The sequence below is a fragment of the Aquarana catesbeiana genome, linkage group LG02, assembly GCF_042186555.1.
Source record: "Aquarana catesbeiana isolate 2022-GZ linkage group LG02, ASM4218655v1, whole genome shotgun sequence".
Lineage (NCBI taxonomy): Eukaryota > Metazoa > Chordata > Amphibia > Anura > Ranidae > Aquarana > Aquarana catesbeiana.
Window position 1 is genome coordinate 575,026,780 of NC_133325.1, and position 15,024 is coordinate 575,041,803.

General features: G+C 45.6%; 1 protein-coding gene across 1 annotated transcript in view; it reads right to left on the bottom strand.

Annotated features, from left to right (window-relative positions):
- LOC141127585 (uromodulin-like) overlaps positions 1 to 15,024 on the bottom strand; it is a 177,164-nt gene that overhangs the window by 97,456 nt on the left and 64,684 nt on the right. The window contains exons 7-8 of the mRNA XM_073614187.1: positions 11,659 to 11,904; positions 7,700 to 7,856 (exon numbers count right to left, since the gene is read on the bottom strand). Coding sequence (XP_073470288.1) covers positions 7,700 to 7,856; positions 11,659 to 11,904 — 403 coding nt within the window. The remainder of the gene's footprint in view (positions 1 to 7,699; positions 7,857 to 11,658; positions 11,905 to 15,024) is intronic.

Consider the following 15,024-nt stretch of genomic DNA (forward strand, 5'->3'; position numbering starts at 1 on the left):
GTGCGCTCCTGCACCTGGCACAAGCCTACACAGTCCGCACCAGCTATACCTGTCAGAGCTGCCCCTTCACTCCTCCTATGAAGGAGCTTTGTAGTCCCGTCGGCGTGACGTCACTCACGGCCGGAGGCGGTATAGGAGGAGAGCAGAGAGCTGCTGCCGAAGCTGCGGGAGGAGGAACCAGCAGTTCAGAAACAAGTGTATCGCCAGCCCTCTCCTATCCGACCTGTCAGGTAACACAAAGCCAGTAAAGGAAGTTTTCTTCAGAGCTCACTTCCTCTACTGGCTTTTCTGTGTTAGCTCTGGGCACTCACTGCTGCTGCCCTCGAGCCCTTGTGCACGCTTCTACCACCAGCACTGTAAGCTACAGCTGCAGTGACTCCAGAGGCAGCTTGTCCCCGCTTGCTGCTGCTACTGAGACATTGCAGCACGGAGCCGAGGAGCTCTGAAACTCCTCATTGGCTCTGTGCTACAGCAGGTGGAACTCTCTGTACTCTGAATAAAAAAAAAAAAAAAAAAACCCTGCACATACCATAGAGACTGGTGGCTGTCGGAAGAGGTGAGGGATTGCCAAAGACTGAAGTTGAGCAGAGAGGACAGGAGTGCACTGTAAAGGTGTGGGGGGATGGGGGAATATCTGCTGAGAGAAGAGCGGGTAGCAATTTGTGCAGAGGGAACAGTGAAAGAGGGGGGTTAGCAGAGAGGAGATCTGGGGGCATTTGTAGAGAAAGGAGAGCTGGAGGGATGTGTGCAGAGAGGGATCTGGGGGGATTTGTAGAGAAAGGAGAACTGGAGGGATGTGTGCAGAGAGGAGATCTGGGGGGATTTGTACAGAAAGGAGAGCTGAAGGGATGTGTGCAGAGAGGAGATCTGGGGGGGATTTGTACAGAAAGGAGAGCTGGAGGGATGTGTGCAGAGAGGAATCTGGGGGGATTTGTACAGAAATGAGAGCTGGAGGGATGTGTGCAGAGAGGGATCTGGGGGATTTGTACAGAAAGGAGAGCTGGAGGGATGTGTGCAGAGAGGAGATCTGGGGGGGATTTGTACAGAAAGGAGAGCTGGGGGGATTTGTAAAGAAAGGAGAGCTGGAGGGAATGTGTGCAGAGAGGAGAATCTGGGGGGATTTGTACAGAAAGGAGAGCTGGAGGGAATGTGTGCAGAGAGGGATCTGGGGGGGTTTGTACAGAAAGGAGAGCTGGAGGGATGTGTGCAGAGAGGGATCTGGGGGGATTTGTACAGAAAGGAATGCTGGAGGGATGTGTGCAGAGAGGAGATCTGGGGGGATTTGTACAGAAAGAAGAGCTGGAGAGATGTGTGCAGAGAGGAGATCTGGGGGGATTTGTACAGAAAGGAGAGCTGGAGGGATGTGTGCAGAGAGGAGATCTGGGGGGATTTGTAAAGAAAGAAGAGCTGGAGGGATGTGTGCAGAGAGGGATCTGGGGGGGATTTGTACAGAAAGGAGAGCTGGAGGGATGTGTGCAGAGAGGAGATCTGGGGGGGATTTGTACAGAAAGGAGAGCTGGAGGGATGTGTGCAGAGAGGAATCTGGGGGGATTTGTACAGAAATGAGAGCTGGAGGGATGTGTGCAGAGAGGGATCTGGGGGATTTGTACAGAAAGGAGAGCTGGAGGGATGTGTGCAGAGAGGAGATCTGGGGGGGATTTGTACAGAAAGGAGAGCTGGGGGGATTTGTAAAGAAAGGAGAGCTGGAGGGAATGTGTGCAGAGAGGAGAATCTGGGGGGATTTGTACAGAAAGGAGAGCTGGAGGGAATGTGTGCAGAGAGGGATCTGGGGGGGTTTGTACAGAAAGGAGAGCTGGAGGGATGTGTGCAGAGAGGGATCTGGGGGGATTTGTACAGAAAGGAGAGCTGGAGGGATGTGTGCAGAGAGGAGATCTGGGGGGATTTGTACAGAAAGAAGAGCTGGAGAGATGTGTGCAGAGAGGAGATCTGGGGGGATTTGTACAGAAAGGAGAGCTGGAGGGATGTGTGCAGAGAGGAGATCTGGGGGGATTTGTAAAGAAAGAAGAGCTGGAGGGATGTGTGCAGAGAGGATATCTGGGGGGATTTTGTACAGAAAGGAGAGCTGGAGAGATGTGTACGGAGAGGGATCTGGGGGATTTGTACAGAAAGGAGAGCCGGAGGGATGTGTGCAGAGATGGATCTGGGGGCATTTGTACAGAAAGGAGAGCTGGAGGGATGTGTGCAGAGAGGAGATATGGGGGGATTTGTACAGAAAGGAGAGCTGGGGGGATGTGTGCAGAGAGGAGATCTGGGTGGATTTGTACAGAAAAGGAGAGCTGGAGGGATGTGTGCAGAGAGGGATCTGTACAGAAAGGAGAGCTGGAGGGATGTGTGCAGAGAGGGATCGGGGGAGATTTGTACAGAAAGGAGAGCTGGAGGGATGTGTGCAGAGAGGAGATCTGGGGGGATTTGTACAGAAAGGAGAGCTGGAGGGATGTGTGCAGAGAGGAGATCTGGGGGTATTTGTAAAGAAAGGAGAGCTGAAGGGAATGTGTGCAGAGAGGAGATCTGGGAGACTTGTACAGAAAGGAGAGCTGGAGGGAATGTGTGCAGAGAGGGATCTGTGGGGATTTGTACAGAGAGGGGAGCTGGAGGGATGTGTGCAGAGAGGGATCTGGGGGGGGATTTGTACAGAAAGGAGAGCTGGAGGGATGTATGCAGAGAGGGATCTGTGGGGATTTGTACAGAAAGGAGAGCTGGAGGGATGTGTGCAGAGAGGAGATCTGGGGGAATTTGTAGAGAAAGGAGAGCTGGAGGGATGTGTGCAGAGAGTAGATCTGGGGGAGATTTGTACAGAAAGGAGAGCTGGAGGTATGTGTGCAGAGAGTAGATCTGGGGGGATTTGTAATGAAAGGAGAGCTGGAGGGATGGGTGCAGAGAGGAGATCTGGAGGGATGTGTGCAGAGAGGGATCTGGGGGGGATTTGTACAGAAAGGAGAGCTGGAGGGATGTGTGCAGAGAGGGATCTGGGGGTTTTGTAGAGAAAGGAGAGCTGGAGGGATGTGTGCAGAGAGGAGATCTGGGGGGATTTGTAATGAAAGGAGAGCTGGAGGGATGTGTGCAGAGAGGAGATCTGGGGGGATTTGTAATGAAAGGAGAGCTGGAGGGATGTGTGCAGAGAGGAGATCTGGGGGGATTTGTACAGAAAGGAGAGCTGGAGGGATGTGTGCAGAGAGGGATCTGGGGGGATTTGTAGAGAAAGGAGAGCTGGAGGGATGTGTGCAGAGAGGAGATCTGGGGGGATTTGTAATGAAAGGAGAGCTGGAGGGATGTGTGCAGAGAGGAGATCTGGGGGGATTTGTACAGAAAGGAGAGCTGGAGGGATGTGTGCAGAGAGGAGATCTGGGGGGATTTGTAAAGAAAGGAGAGCTGGAGGGAATGTGTGCAGAGAGGAGAATCTGGGGGGAGTTGTACAGAAAGGAGAGCTGGAGGGATGTGTGCAGAGAGGAGATCTGGGGGGGATTTGTACAGAAAAGAGAGCTGGAGGGATGTGTGCAGAGAGGGATCTGGGGGGGGATTTGTAAAGAAAGAGCTGGAGGGATGTGTGCAGAGAGGAGAGCTGGGGGGATTTGTACAGAAAAGAGAGCTGGAGGGGTGTGTGCAGAGAGGGATCTGGGGGGATTTGTACAGAGAGGAGAGCTGGAGGGAATGTGTGCAGAGAGGAGATCTGTAGGGATTTGAACAGAAAGGAGAGCTGGAGGGATGTGTGCAGAGAGGAGATCTGGGGGGATTTGTACAGAAAGGAGAGCTGGAGGGAATGTGTGCAGAGAGGAGATCTGGGAGGATTTGTAAAGAAATGAGAGCTGGGCAAGAATACCTGTGGAAATCCCCAGAGAATCACAGATAGTCTGAACAGTGACAATAATTGGGGGGGGGGGGGGGGGGGGGGCAGTTTGCCATCTTCGCCCTGGGCACCAAATGACCTTGTCCTGGCACTGATTATAACCTTCTGCATGCAGCTCCTCCCGCAGCCCCCTAAATGCATACCTGAGCCTGATCTCGATCCAGCGATGTGCATGAGAGCCGAGGCTCTCACTCCTCATTGGCTCAGATACAGCAGCAGGAGGCGTTGGCTCCTACTGCTGTCAATCAAAGCCAATGAGGAGGGAGCAGGGGTGGATTCAAGCCAGACTCATGAGTACCCCCATTGCAAGCGGCTTGCTGTGGAGGTACTCAGTGTAGGGGAGGAGCCAGGAGAACCAGCAGGGGACATAAGAGGAGGAGGATTGGGCTGCTTTGTGCAAAATGTACCCATGCAGGGTCCCCCAAGAGTTTTATGGTTAAATGCTCATTTGGCCTGGGGGTTGGGGGGGGGAGTACAAATACTTTATTCCTCTCTCCCTGGCAACCAGTGCTTTCTTCCGTTGTCTGACACTCCCAAATGTGGGCAGGCCTTCGTCTTCCTCCCATACAGTGCAGGACTGCTGGTTCTGCATTATACGTGATCACATCAGAAAGTTGCAACTGCCCAGGCAGCAAAGTGAAGCAGCTTTGGATGGAAGGAAGCTTGTGGGAGCGAAGAATAAGGTAAGTATTCAAAGTAGTCAAATTAGCATTTAACCCATGCAGTGCGTGGGTAAATTTAACATCAGCCCGGAGTGGGGCTTTAGGTTATAACTATGAGAGTACTGTACTTTAAAAAAAAAAATCTTTCATGAAAGATTATAATGCTGCTATTGCAAATATTTCCATTTGAGAATGCTAGTCCCCTGGCTCTCATCCTCCCATTATATTTCTTTATTATAGAATTTAATCATTTACAGACCAAAATACATTCTTGTTGGAAAAGCTAATACTTAATTTCCTTATTTCTAAAACCATATATATGGTCAGTCCAAGGCAAGTTCTGAAATTTTTCTTTTTTTTTCCATGCATATATCATCTATACATCATAATTAGCATATGCACATCTACAAATATTAACTACATATACACAAACATACAAAAACTAACCAACACAAAAAAAAAAAAAGGAAAAAAGGGTAAATAAATTGAGCAACTAATCCGATCCTTGGCTAATATACTTGGCTGTATATCCAAGTCTATAAAAGAAATTACCACTGCTGGTGGGTTTTTACAGTACCTTCCTTTCTGCCCACTGGTATGGCCCTCCATCCCCATTTTCCTTCTGATACCCTACTTACTATCACAGGCTATTTTTAAACTCCCTACAAGAGAGCAAAATGAGCCAATGAAGATGGGACCAATCGTGGGGCCGATATCCATGGTTTCCACAGTTTAATTAAATTATTAGGTATTCCCCTATTACAATAGATTTGTTGTTCCTTCAGAAGGTTGTCATTTACTTGAAGGCGCCATTCCTCAAATGAGGGTATACTCGGAGATATCCACTTTAGGGCAATTAGCTTTCGTGCTATAAAACAATAATCTACTAACTGATATCAATATCTCAATGGGCAAAAACTTCATCGAAACAGCCCAGTAAGCACATCTTAGGATCCAAATCGATATGTGTGTTAAAAGTCTCATTAATTGTAAACACCACCTCTCGCCAGTAACCAGCCAATTTAGGACACATCATATGTATTAAATCCGCAGAGTGGCTCTCATCCTGATGCTTTGGCTTCAATGATTTTTGAGTCGCTAACCTGCAACAAGTTTTGACACTTTTTTGACACTCATTTACAGCATGTATGTTTATTTAAAAGTATTTAAAGTGGAGTTCTGCCTTCCCCTCAAAAAATTAAGTCAGCAGTTGCACATACTGTAGCTGCTGACTTTTAATATTAGGACACTTGCCTGTCCTGGAATCCAGCAATGTCGGCACCGCAGCTGATGTTTCCATTGGCTGTTGGGTGCTGCCGCTGCCATTGCCAGTAAGGGAAACCAGCAGTGAACCCCTTTTGGCTTCACGGACGGGTCCTACTGCACATGCGCGAAGCGTGCTGTGCTCTCCTACTGGCCCGACAGTAGGGGAAGGAGGAGGGAGGAGCAGGGGGTCAGACTTCTGACTACCTCGTCATGGCGAGGTCCGACGGAAGTGGGGACCATGTACCTGTCAAAAACAGGTACCCGCTCCCCCCCCAAAAGGTGCCAAATGTGGCACCAGAGGGGGGGGGGGGGCAGAGGAGGCATAAGCGGAAATACCACTTTTGGGTGGAACTCCACTTTAAAGCAGTATTAAACCCAAAAGCAAACATTTATTATATTGCAGCTTACCAGTTCTAAGGTGTGGCGTCTGCCTTTGTTTTCTTAGGCTTTCTTTCAGTTTCATCTGAAGATCTGGCCAGTAAGTCTGTTTTTCAAAAGAACAAGCTTTCCCACAGATGCAGTTACAGGGATGAGACAAACCATTTACCACTGTCGGGGTGCTTACAATTATCAGCTTTTATTTTTTCATGCAAAACCTTTATCCCAAAAAGGTAAAAAAAAAAATCTGTTTGCTGTAACAGCTGACAAAATATTAGCTTGAGTTTGGCTTCAAAGTGTATTAAAAACTGCTAGTACCTCTAACTCCCCTCCCCCCAGACTGACAATGCTGCTGTCGAAATGGGCCCCTGTGCTCCTTCATCCAGAGGGGGGTCACTCTAATACAGGAGATGTGCTACTGGCCAATTCACCATGTGAAAACAGAAAAAAAAGCCTAAAAAAAGGAAACGAATGCAGCCACCACATCTAATGATTGTTAAGCTATAATATATTACATTTTTGGTTTTGGTTTTAATACCGCTTAATAAGATATAGCCAGGCAGCTAGAACTTTCAGAAGGAGGCCAGCAATGGCACAATGGCAACCCCCGTACTTCTCTCATGGCAAAATCACTTTCAGGTGGCCATGGACAGTAATAAGCAAACACACAGATAGTGAAGATCTGACAACCAGTTATAAAGCCGGCCATAGATGATACGATTTTTTCTCCTGCAACCACGGGTTGTGTTATTGTGTTCTGCTGGGGAGGAGCGGGGGCCATCCCTGCTGGGAACATACAGTAATTATTCATAGTGGCTGAGATTCAAACCATTTATGGCCGGTGGGAAGGCAAACTGCAGACACAGAGCACTGGCTTTTTAGGAGGGAATAATAGCTGTGTTTCCCACAATGATCATCAGCCATACTGTATGCATGTTGCTCCTAGCCAGTAGACAATCTAGACTGTCATCTAATGCCCATGGGCACCTTGAGTAATGCTTCATTGCTGCCAAACGTCAGCCTCAGTGGCGGCCCGTCCATTAGGGGCGCTGCCCCCTCTCTGAACTCCACCCCTATATGCATATTGGATAAATTCATGTATAGCATGAATCTATCCATGGCCGCGGCGGCCACCCCCTCTTCATGCGTCCGGCAGCAGCAGGGGATTTTTTTAAGCACCTGATTAGAGCCATAGGCTCTAATAGGCTTTAAAATAGGGTGGGCTTGGGTCGCAGAGCATGCGTCCGGAGCCCACCCAGGTGTGTTACAACAAGCGAATGAATATTCACTGTTGAAACACTGACTCTCAATCCGGCCAATCAGAAACAGGTGTGAGACCAGTTTTCCGATTGGCCGAAAAGAGAAGACTCCCGATTGGCCGCTGAGGAGGAGGGAGGAAATGGAAGCCACCACCGTGGAGAGCAAGAGGACAGTTTACGCCCCCCCCCTCCCCCAAAAAAAAAAAAAAAAATTTCCACCAGCTACCACTGGTCATCTTCTTATCAGAGAAAATGTATTTATCACTTACCCCAAAACATGATTCAGTGGTGTCGTCACACAAACGTACATCACAGAAAAGGTTTACATTGTCCCGATTTTGAAACTGAAATGAGCTTACGCTGAAACCGGCTTCTAATGCTTTGCCATTATCTAACACAGTTGTGGAAACAGTTCCCTGGACACAGCTGTAAATAAGAAAAAAAAAAAAAAAAAAAATATATATAAGAATATTTTTGTTACACTACTGACCAAACTGGCAGGCTTTAGCATGCCATAGGAAAATGAAATATTACTTTTCATAATTAAGCTTTGATTTTTGCTTTGCTTTTAAAACAGCAATGATCTTAGTGAGCCATTTCATTTCTTTGCCTTTGATAGAGTTTGCAACATTTGACTTTAACCTCCCTGGCGGTATGATTATTTCCGATTTTTACGTCTCAAAGCGATACAATTGTTTTGCATAGAAATTTGGCGTTTTATATTGTAGGCCTGTAATTCTTAGCAATAACACACTTAAATCTGTCCACCAAGAGTCTAGTAGATATCCCGGGTATGATGCAGTTTGAAATACAAAATCATAAATTATAATATAATAAATAATGATAAGTAATTATAAAAAAAATAATATAATAATAATAAAATAAATTTCCCCATGATTCACTATCACTTAATTCTGCAAGTGTTCTAATTTACTATTGCTGTTTTCTAGCTGGTCTAGAACCACTTTTGACGTAAAGGGACACTATTTGGTTGCTATGGACAATCTCCAGTTTCCAGGCAGAAAGAACAGTATATATCATATAAAACTTCATGCAGGGCACTGGACAAAGCACTGGGGACAGAAAGGGATGTGAAATAACTTCATACAGTAATGTAATCTGTACGATTACAGTGAATTGTATGTGTTATGAATTTTCACTTTTTTGAATTTGCCGCCAGGCTCCGCCCCCATGCGTTGCAACAATCGCAGGGAATGGAGCCTGGCACACAGGACATCGGGGCGGAGGACAGAGTCCGCAGACACCGCGGGGGGGACATTGCAGGATCCTGGGGACAAGGTAAGTACACTGCATCAGGATCCTGAGATGTAATCCCGAGTGTGGCTCGGGGTTACCGCTAATGGTGCTGAAATTTAACCCAGAGCCACACTCGGGAATACCGTCAGGGAGGTTAAAAGAAATATACAATCATGGAGCACTTTATTAGCGTGCCTTGTATACAGCACACAGGCTCAGGTCCTATTTACCTATAGAACACAAGGCGAAGGGGAAGGGGGAAGCCCTATAGATGGGCTGAAGCAGGGGTTACTCTGGGCAACAGGATTGACATAGGATTGTTTCTTAAAAATTAAACTTTATTTGAAATACCCAAAATAAAAATCACATAATATTGTAGCATGTATACCTCATGAATTAATAACAATTATTGGCCATGGACATACACAAGACAGACAGGACTAACATGTTAAAAGAAAGTGGAGCTAGCCCAGTCCGGGCGTTATTGCTTTGTACCACTGGGACCTTGCCAATTAGCCTATTGGTTAATGATACAAATATGTCATACAAATTATTTTGGGTCAGCTGTGGTTCAAAGCAATATAGAGGTGGAGTGAGGGAGAGAAAAGGAGTGCATAAGCTGATAACTAGATGAATAAATATTGCACTTGATGGGCTGCTTATGTTTATAGAGGAAGGGGCAAAGTTACTTCAGGTGATCAGGAGTGATTCCAGAAAACAATATTTCATATCCAGGAATGATCAGTCCAGTGATTTAAGCCTTGAAGAAGATACTCTAATTATTCATTACATGGCATTTATTCAAAAAATGAATCATGTTCATCAATCACACAGATCCCCAGTTAGCCCAGATATTCATTGTTGAGCGTAAACAGTCCAATAATTAAGACAATGTCACCGCTGCATGTATATGCTAAAGATCGCTGTCAGACTATAGGTAAGTGAGTCAGTGATTATAGGTAACTTCGTCCTTATTGCAGTACTCACACTTATCTAATGAGCTAGCAGCTACTGGCAGACAATATAGATGTGTGTGCTGGCAAGTACCCTGTGGGTTAGTACTTTACCGTACTTTGCCATCTTCGCCTGGAACTGCACTCTATGGTCCTCCGCTACCCTCAAGTCGGCAAGGGGTTCAATCCCACATTACTCCCGCATTGATTGCAGTGTGTCTTAGGTGAGGAGACGGTCCATGCAGGGTAATTGCGGCATTGTTAGCTGCTACACTCTTTAATTGTTCATCCAGGTCCCATGGATGGTATTGGGAGATCCCCGGCTAACATGCCGATCATCCGCTCCTGGTTTGTGCTCCACTGTCTCACATCCACCACCTTGCCCGTGGCGTCCACAGACTGGGCTGCGTTGTGACGTCAACGCGTTTCGCCATGCGGATGGCGTAGCTTCTTCTCGGACGTTCACCTATACCCTATTTACCTATACCCCTTTAAATCCTTCCTTCTGTTAGTGCAATGTGGCCACACTATCCGTTCCTTGCAAAGCACTATCTACACCACACCTTGCTTCTAGTGTCACTGTCCATAGACATAGCTCCCAATTGTCCCTGATTTCAAGGGACTGTCCCTGATTTGGAACAAAGTCCCTCTGTCCCCTTTTCCTCCTCATTTTGGTCTGATCTACACAATTGTATATAAAATACACTATAGATCTTTCAAAAAGTGTTTTCCAGTGCTAAACCATTCATCCAATTTCTAAATTTCTACATTTGGTAAATTTCAAAAGCCAGTATAAAAGGAATGTGGTGTTAAAAAAAAAAAAAAAAAAAACCCCACTTGTTAGTTTAACTAACCATTTGTTTTTTATAACTATCTTTTGAGGGGTGTGGCAGGGGATGTGTTAAATGTAAGGATGAGCTCCGGCGTGTTCGCACAGCCCACGTGCAGAGCCCGCCAGGAAGTCGGCACTGCGCTTCGCTAATCACAGGCAGTGAGACATTTCCTGATCTCTGCAGCCGCGCATCGGGACAATGTCTCACTGCCTGTGATTAGCGCAGCGCAGTTCCGACTTCGTGGCGGGCTCTGCACGTGGGCTGTGCGAACACGCCGGAGCTCATCCTTAGTTAGATGCATACATACTTTTGCTAATAGGTGTCCCTTGTTCCTATCGCAAAAAGTTGGGAGGTATGCAGGGTGCCTCAGGTTTTTCACAATCCTAGCAACACACCCGGTCCCTTGGCTTGTGTTTTACCTCCTGTTGGTCTGACATTATTCATAATCAGCACAAGGAGACCGTCAGAAAACACACAGCAGGTCCCACAACGCACTTCCGGGCCCATATGAAATCTCATTAGCAGACCGGGAACTACAAATGGCTGCTAAGGCAAGTGCAGTGGTAGCTAAGAGCGGGATCCTAGCTGAAGGAGGCGATGGAGTGCGCACGTAAGGTGAGAATTGGTCACAGTTTGTCATCTTGACCCTGGATGACCCAGCACTGGTTACCACAGGCATGCTAACACATGCTGTATTAAGGCAGCCCATTTTTTTTCCATATGCAGTCAACGCACCTCAGCACTCATAAAATTGAACCCGGGCTTTGTTTTGGCAACACAATACAGGTCCGTTGCCTCAGTGCTTTAGGGTGTTATACAGAATGGATGGCACCATACCGCACTAATCTGGACATGAAGCATTTTATTTTTGGCAATCTAAACCAGTTCTGCAGTCAAGGGCAAAAATGATCGATTTTTTGAATGACTATCTTTCTAAAGCTGCAATGTAGAGTAGGTAGATAGAGATTCCACCAAGATTTTCTGTATAATGTTGCTTCTACAAGTGGAGGAGATCCACTGGTCTAGGACACTTGGGTCACTTTTACTGATTCCAGCTAAATCAGGAAGATATTCATAAGGTTAGTTTTAACGTCTTCTTTTGTATTTAGTATTCTGTGCTGTGTGAAGTTCTAGGTCTTTACATTTTCATTCACCTCTATGGTTGCATAAGTAATACAAACTTACCCATCTTTTATAAGATAAAAAGCATTTACATCACTACGATTATCTGTAGGACTTGCAACACATGTCTCTATCCGGAGAACATGTTGATTTCCATCAGCGCCTGTCACAAATATTCCCACATAGATGATTGATCCAACAGCCACACCTTCATCATTTTGATATGGTTCTGTAAATGATGAATCTTTATAAGCAGCCATGGTAACGGGATATGATCCAGTCCCATTCACTCCAGACAGGAATACCATTCTGAAAAAACAAATACATGTTCAGGTAACAAAACCAATAACCATTTAAATCACAATTTATTTCCTGAGAGGTGGCAATAGGTGTCAAATACCAATGTCCACCTAAAATGCTAAAAAAGTTACATTTTATTGCATAAAGAAAAGGAAGAGAAAAGCTTTAACCACTTCAGCCCTGGAAGGTTTTACCCCTTTCCTGACCAGGCCATTTTGCAAAACAGTATAAAACATGTGGGTGTGAGCGCTATATTCAATATGGTCAGGCAACGGTTGTGAGTCTAATAGTATTAGTTAAAAATGAATGGGGCGATTAGGAGCTGTACAACTATTATAATAAATAACAATCTGGAATGGTAAAATTATATAATAATCAAAAACAACAGCAAACTGTAAGCTGTTACAGTCCGAAAAGGGAGAAACTAAGTAAGGTCCAATAAAAGCAGTTGTAGAAGGCAGCCCTGTTGGTAAAGAAGAAGCAATCCTCTGGAAACTGTAGAAGAAGAACAACAATGGCGCCACTCTAAGTGCAGTATTAAAACGGATTTTTAATAAATCTTAAAAACAGGTACTCACAAAGGTACATGCATTCAGGCATGTAAGTATTGGACAGGTGATGCCAGGTGTATGATCCGATCACATCCTCAGATGTCGTTCTGCTTGGAGACAGGCTGCGCTGCTGTGTGGGCGGCAGATCCGGCTGCTGGAACGCACTGTGTGTGATGATCTGGGGGAACAAAGGCACTTCCGGGTCTAGGCAGGGATGACGAATAGGCGACGCGTTTGCGGAGCTACGCTCCTTCCTCAGGCCTAACGTGACCTATGATTGGTCAATCTTGTTATAGTCTAAGATGGGCTGGGATTGGGGGAGAGATCTGTCAATCACCGTGAGGCATAGGCTGTGTTCAGGACGCTGTGTGCTAATGTGTCAGCGTCTGCAGCTGTGTCAGATCTTTGTACAAGACAGCGGCATGTGTTTGTAAATAAAAAAGGGAATGTAATGTTACTTTGGAAATCATGTTATCTATGAGAAAGCAAGGGGGAGAAAAAAAGAAGGGGGGGTTTTTTATTTATTTAACACATAAAGGGGGGAGAGAAAAGAAAAAAAGGGGAGAGAAAGAAAAAAAAAAGGGGGGGGGGGGGAGAGAGGAGAAGGGGCATGTATGGGTATAATGAATGTGTAGCTGGAACTGCTGTTATTGGATGAACTCCCTGTAATAGCAATGTGTTATGCATACCTAGTGAGATGAGGAATAGGGAAATGAAAAAACTCAATGGACTATGGTGAACACGGAAACATGTTGAAACTGAAGTGACAATGAAAATAGGAAGAGAATTTTTTGTATTATTGAAGGATGTTTATAGTAGTGGAATAATGGTGATAAACTAATAATTAAATAATAGAAAATTATATATAGGTATTATTATTGAAAAAAATCTGAAAATGAATTAATACTTATAATATTGGGGTGATGCTGATGTTCTTGCAGAACTGCTATATTGTAAAAAGGGGGTTGGGGTGTGCTATGATAGGAGACCATACTGGTAAGTTATTTTGTGTGAAAAATAAGAAGAGTATGTCCTAGTTGGACTTGGGAGTTGAACATGGTATGTTGGCGGCCAATGTTACATCAAATGGAAAATGCTACGGGGTAGGAGGGGAAGGGGGGGGGGGGTTGGGGGGGGGAATGGTAAGGGAGAGGAGGACAGATGAAATAATATTGCTGAAGTTCCTGCTTCAAAGTACAAATTGGGTTAAAATGACAAACTGGAATGTTGGGAGTTAGAGCATCCTGGTAGGACTTGGAGGACTAGGAGAGCGGTCAGATGAGGCTGCTCGTCTCTATTTCCTCGTCGAGTCCTCCAGGAGTCAAGGTATCCAAAGTATATATCCAGTAAGTTTCCCTCTGGCAGAGACGTTTAAAACGCTCTGCCAGTGGGAACGTACTGGGAACTGACTCAATGATCCAAACCTTTAGACCAGATGACGAATGATTATGTTTGCGTAGGAAGTGGAGGGGAACACTGTGATGGTCATCTCCTGCCTCTACTAGGCGGCGATGCTCACCAAACCTCTTTCTCAAAGTGCGTATGGTGCGGCCTACGTAGTGTAACCCACATGGACATGTCAAGCAATAGATGACGAATTCTGTGGAACAGTTATAAAAGTTACTGATCTGATATGTCTGGCCTTTGATGGTGAATTCTTTCTGACCATGATAGACATGACTACATGTGAGGCATAATTTTTTACGGCATTGATACATCCCGATGAGGGGAACAAGACAGAGAGATGTTTTCTTGAGATTTTGTTGACTTTTGAATTTACTGGGTGCTACCAGATTTTTGATGTTTCTGCTCTTCCGGTACGTGAACTTGGGTTTGGAGGTGATAGTGGATTTTAAATGTGGGTCCTGAAGAAGGATCGACCAATGTTTGGTAAGTATGCGTTCCATGGCTTTGTGTTTGGAGTGAAATTGAGTTATAAATCTAACCGGCTGTGATGTGGATTGAATGGTTTCGCTGGTGGATATGGGGGGTTCTGATAGATAAAAATCAAAGGCTTCGTTTATGAGTTTTGATGGGAAAGCCTCATCTAAGAACTTTTGTTTTAAATGGGACCCTTCCGTGATGTAATCGGTTTGTCTGGTGCAGTTTCTGCGTAACCTGCAGAACTGACTGTTGGGAATATTAGCAATCCATCTTGGATGATGGCAACTCTAATGATGCAAAAAAGGAGTTGCCAGCTGTCGGCTTATTGTAGTTTTTGGCCAATATTTTACCTTTTTCATGAAAAAGTAGAAGATCTAAAAATGCGAGTTGGAACTGATCATGTTCGGAAGTGAAGGTGAGGCCATGCTCATTGTTATTACAGTGTTTGATGAAATCAAGGAAGAGGGACTCCGGGCCATCCCAAATGATGATGATGTCATCTATATACCTCCCATAGAACACTATATGGGAGGTAAAGGGATTGTTGAGCCAGATATAGTTGTCCTCCCAGTAGCCCATGGTTAGATTCGCGTAGCTGGGTGCGAAATTCGCACCCATGGCTGTGCCCTTTGTTTGAAGGAAAAAGTCGCCATCGAACTCGAAATAGTTATGGGTCAGGCAGAACTCTGTGGCC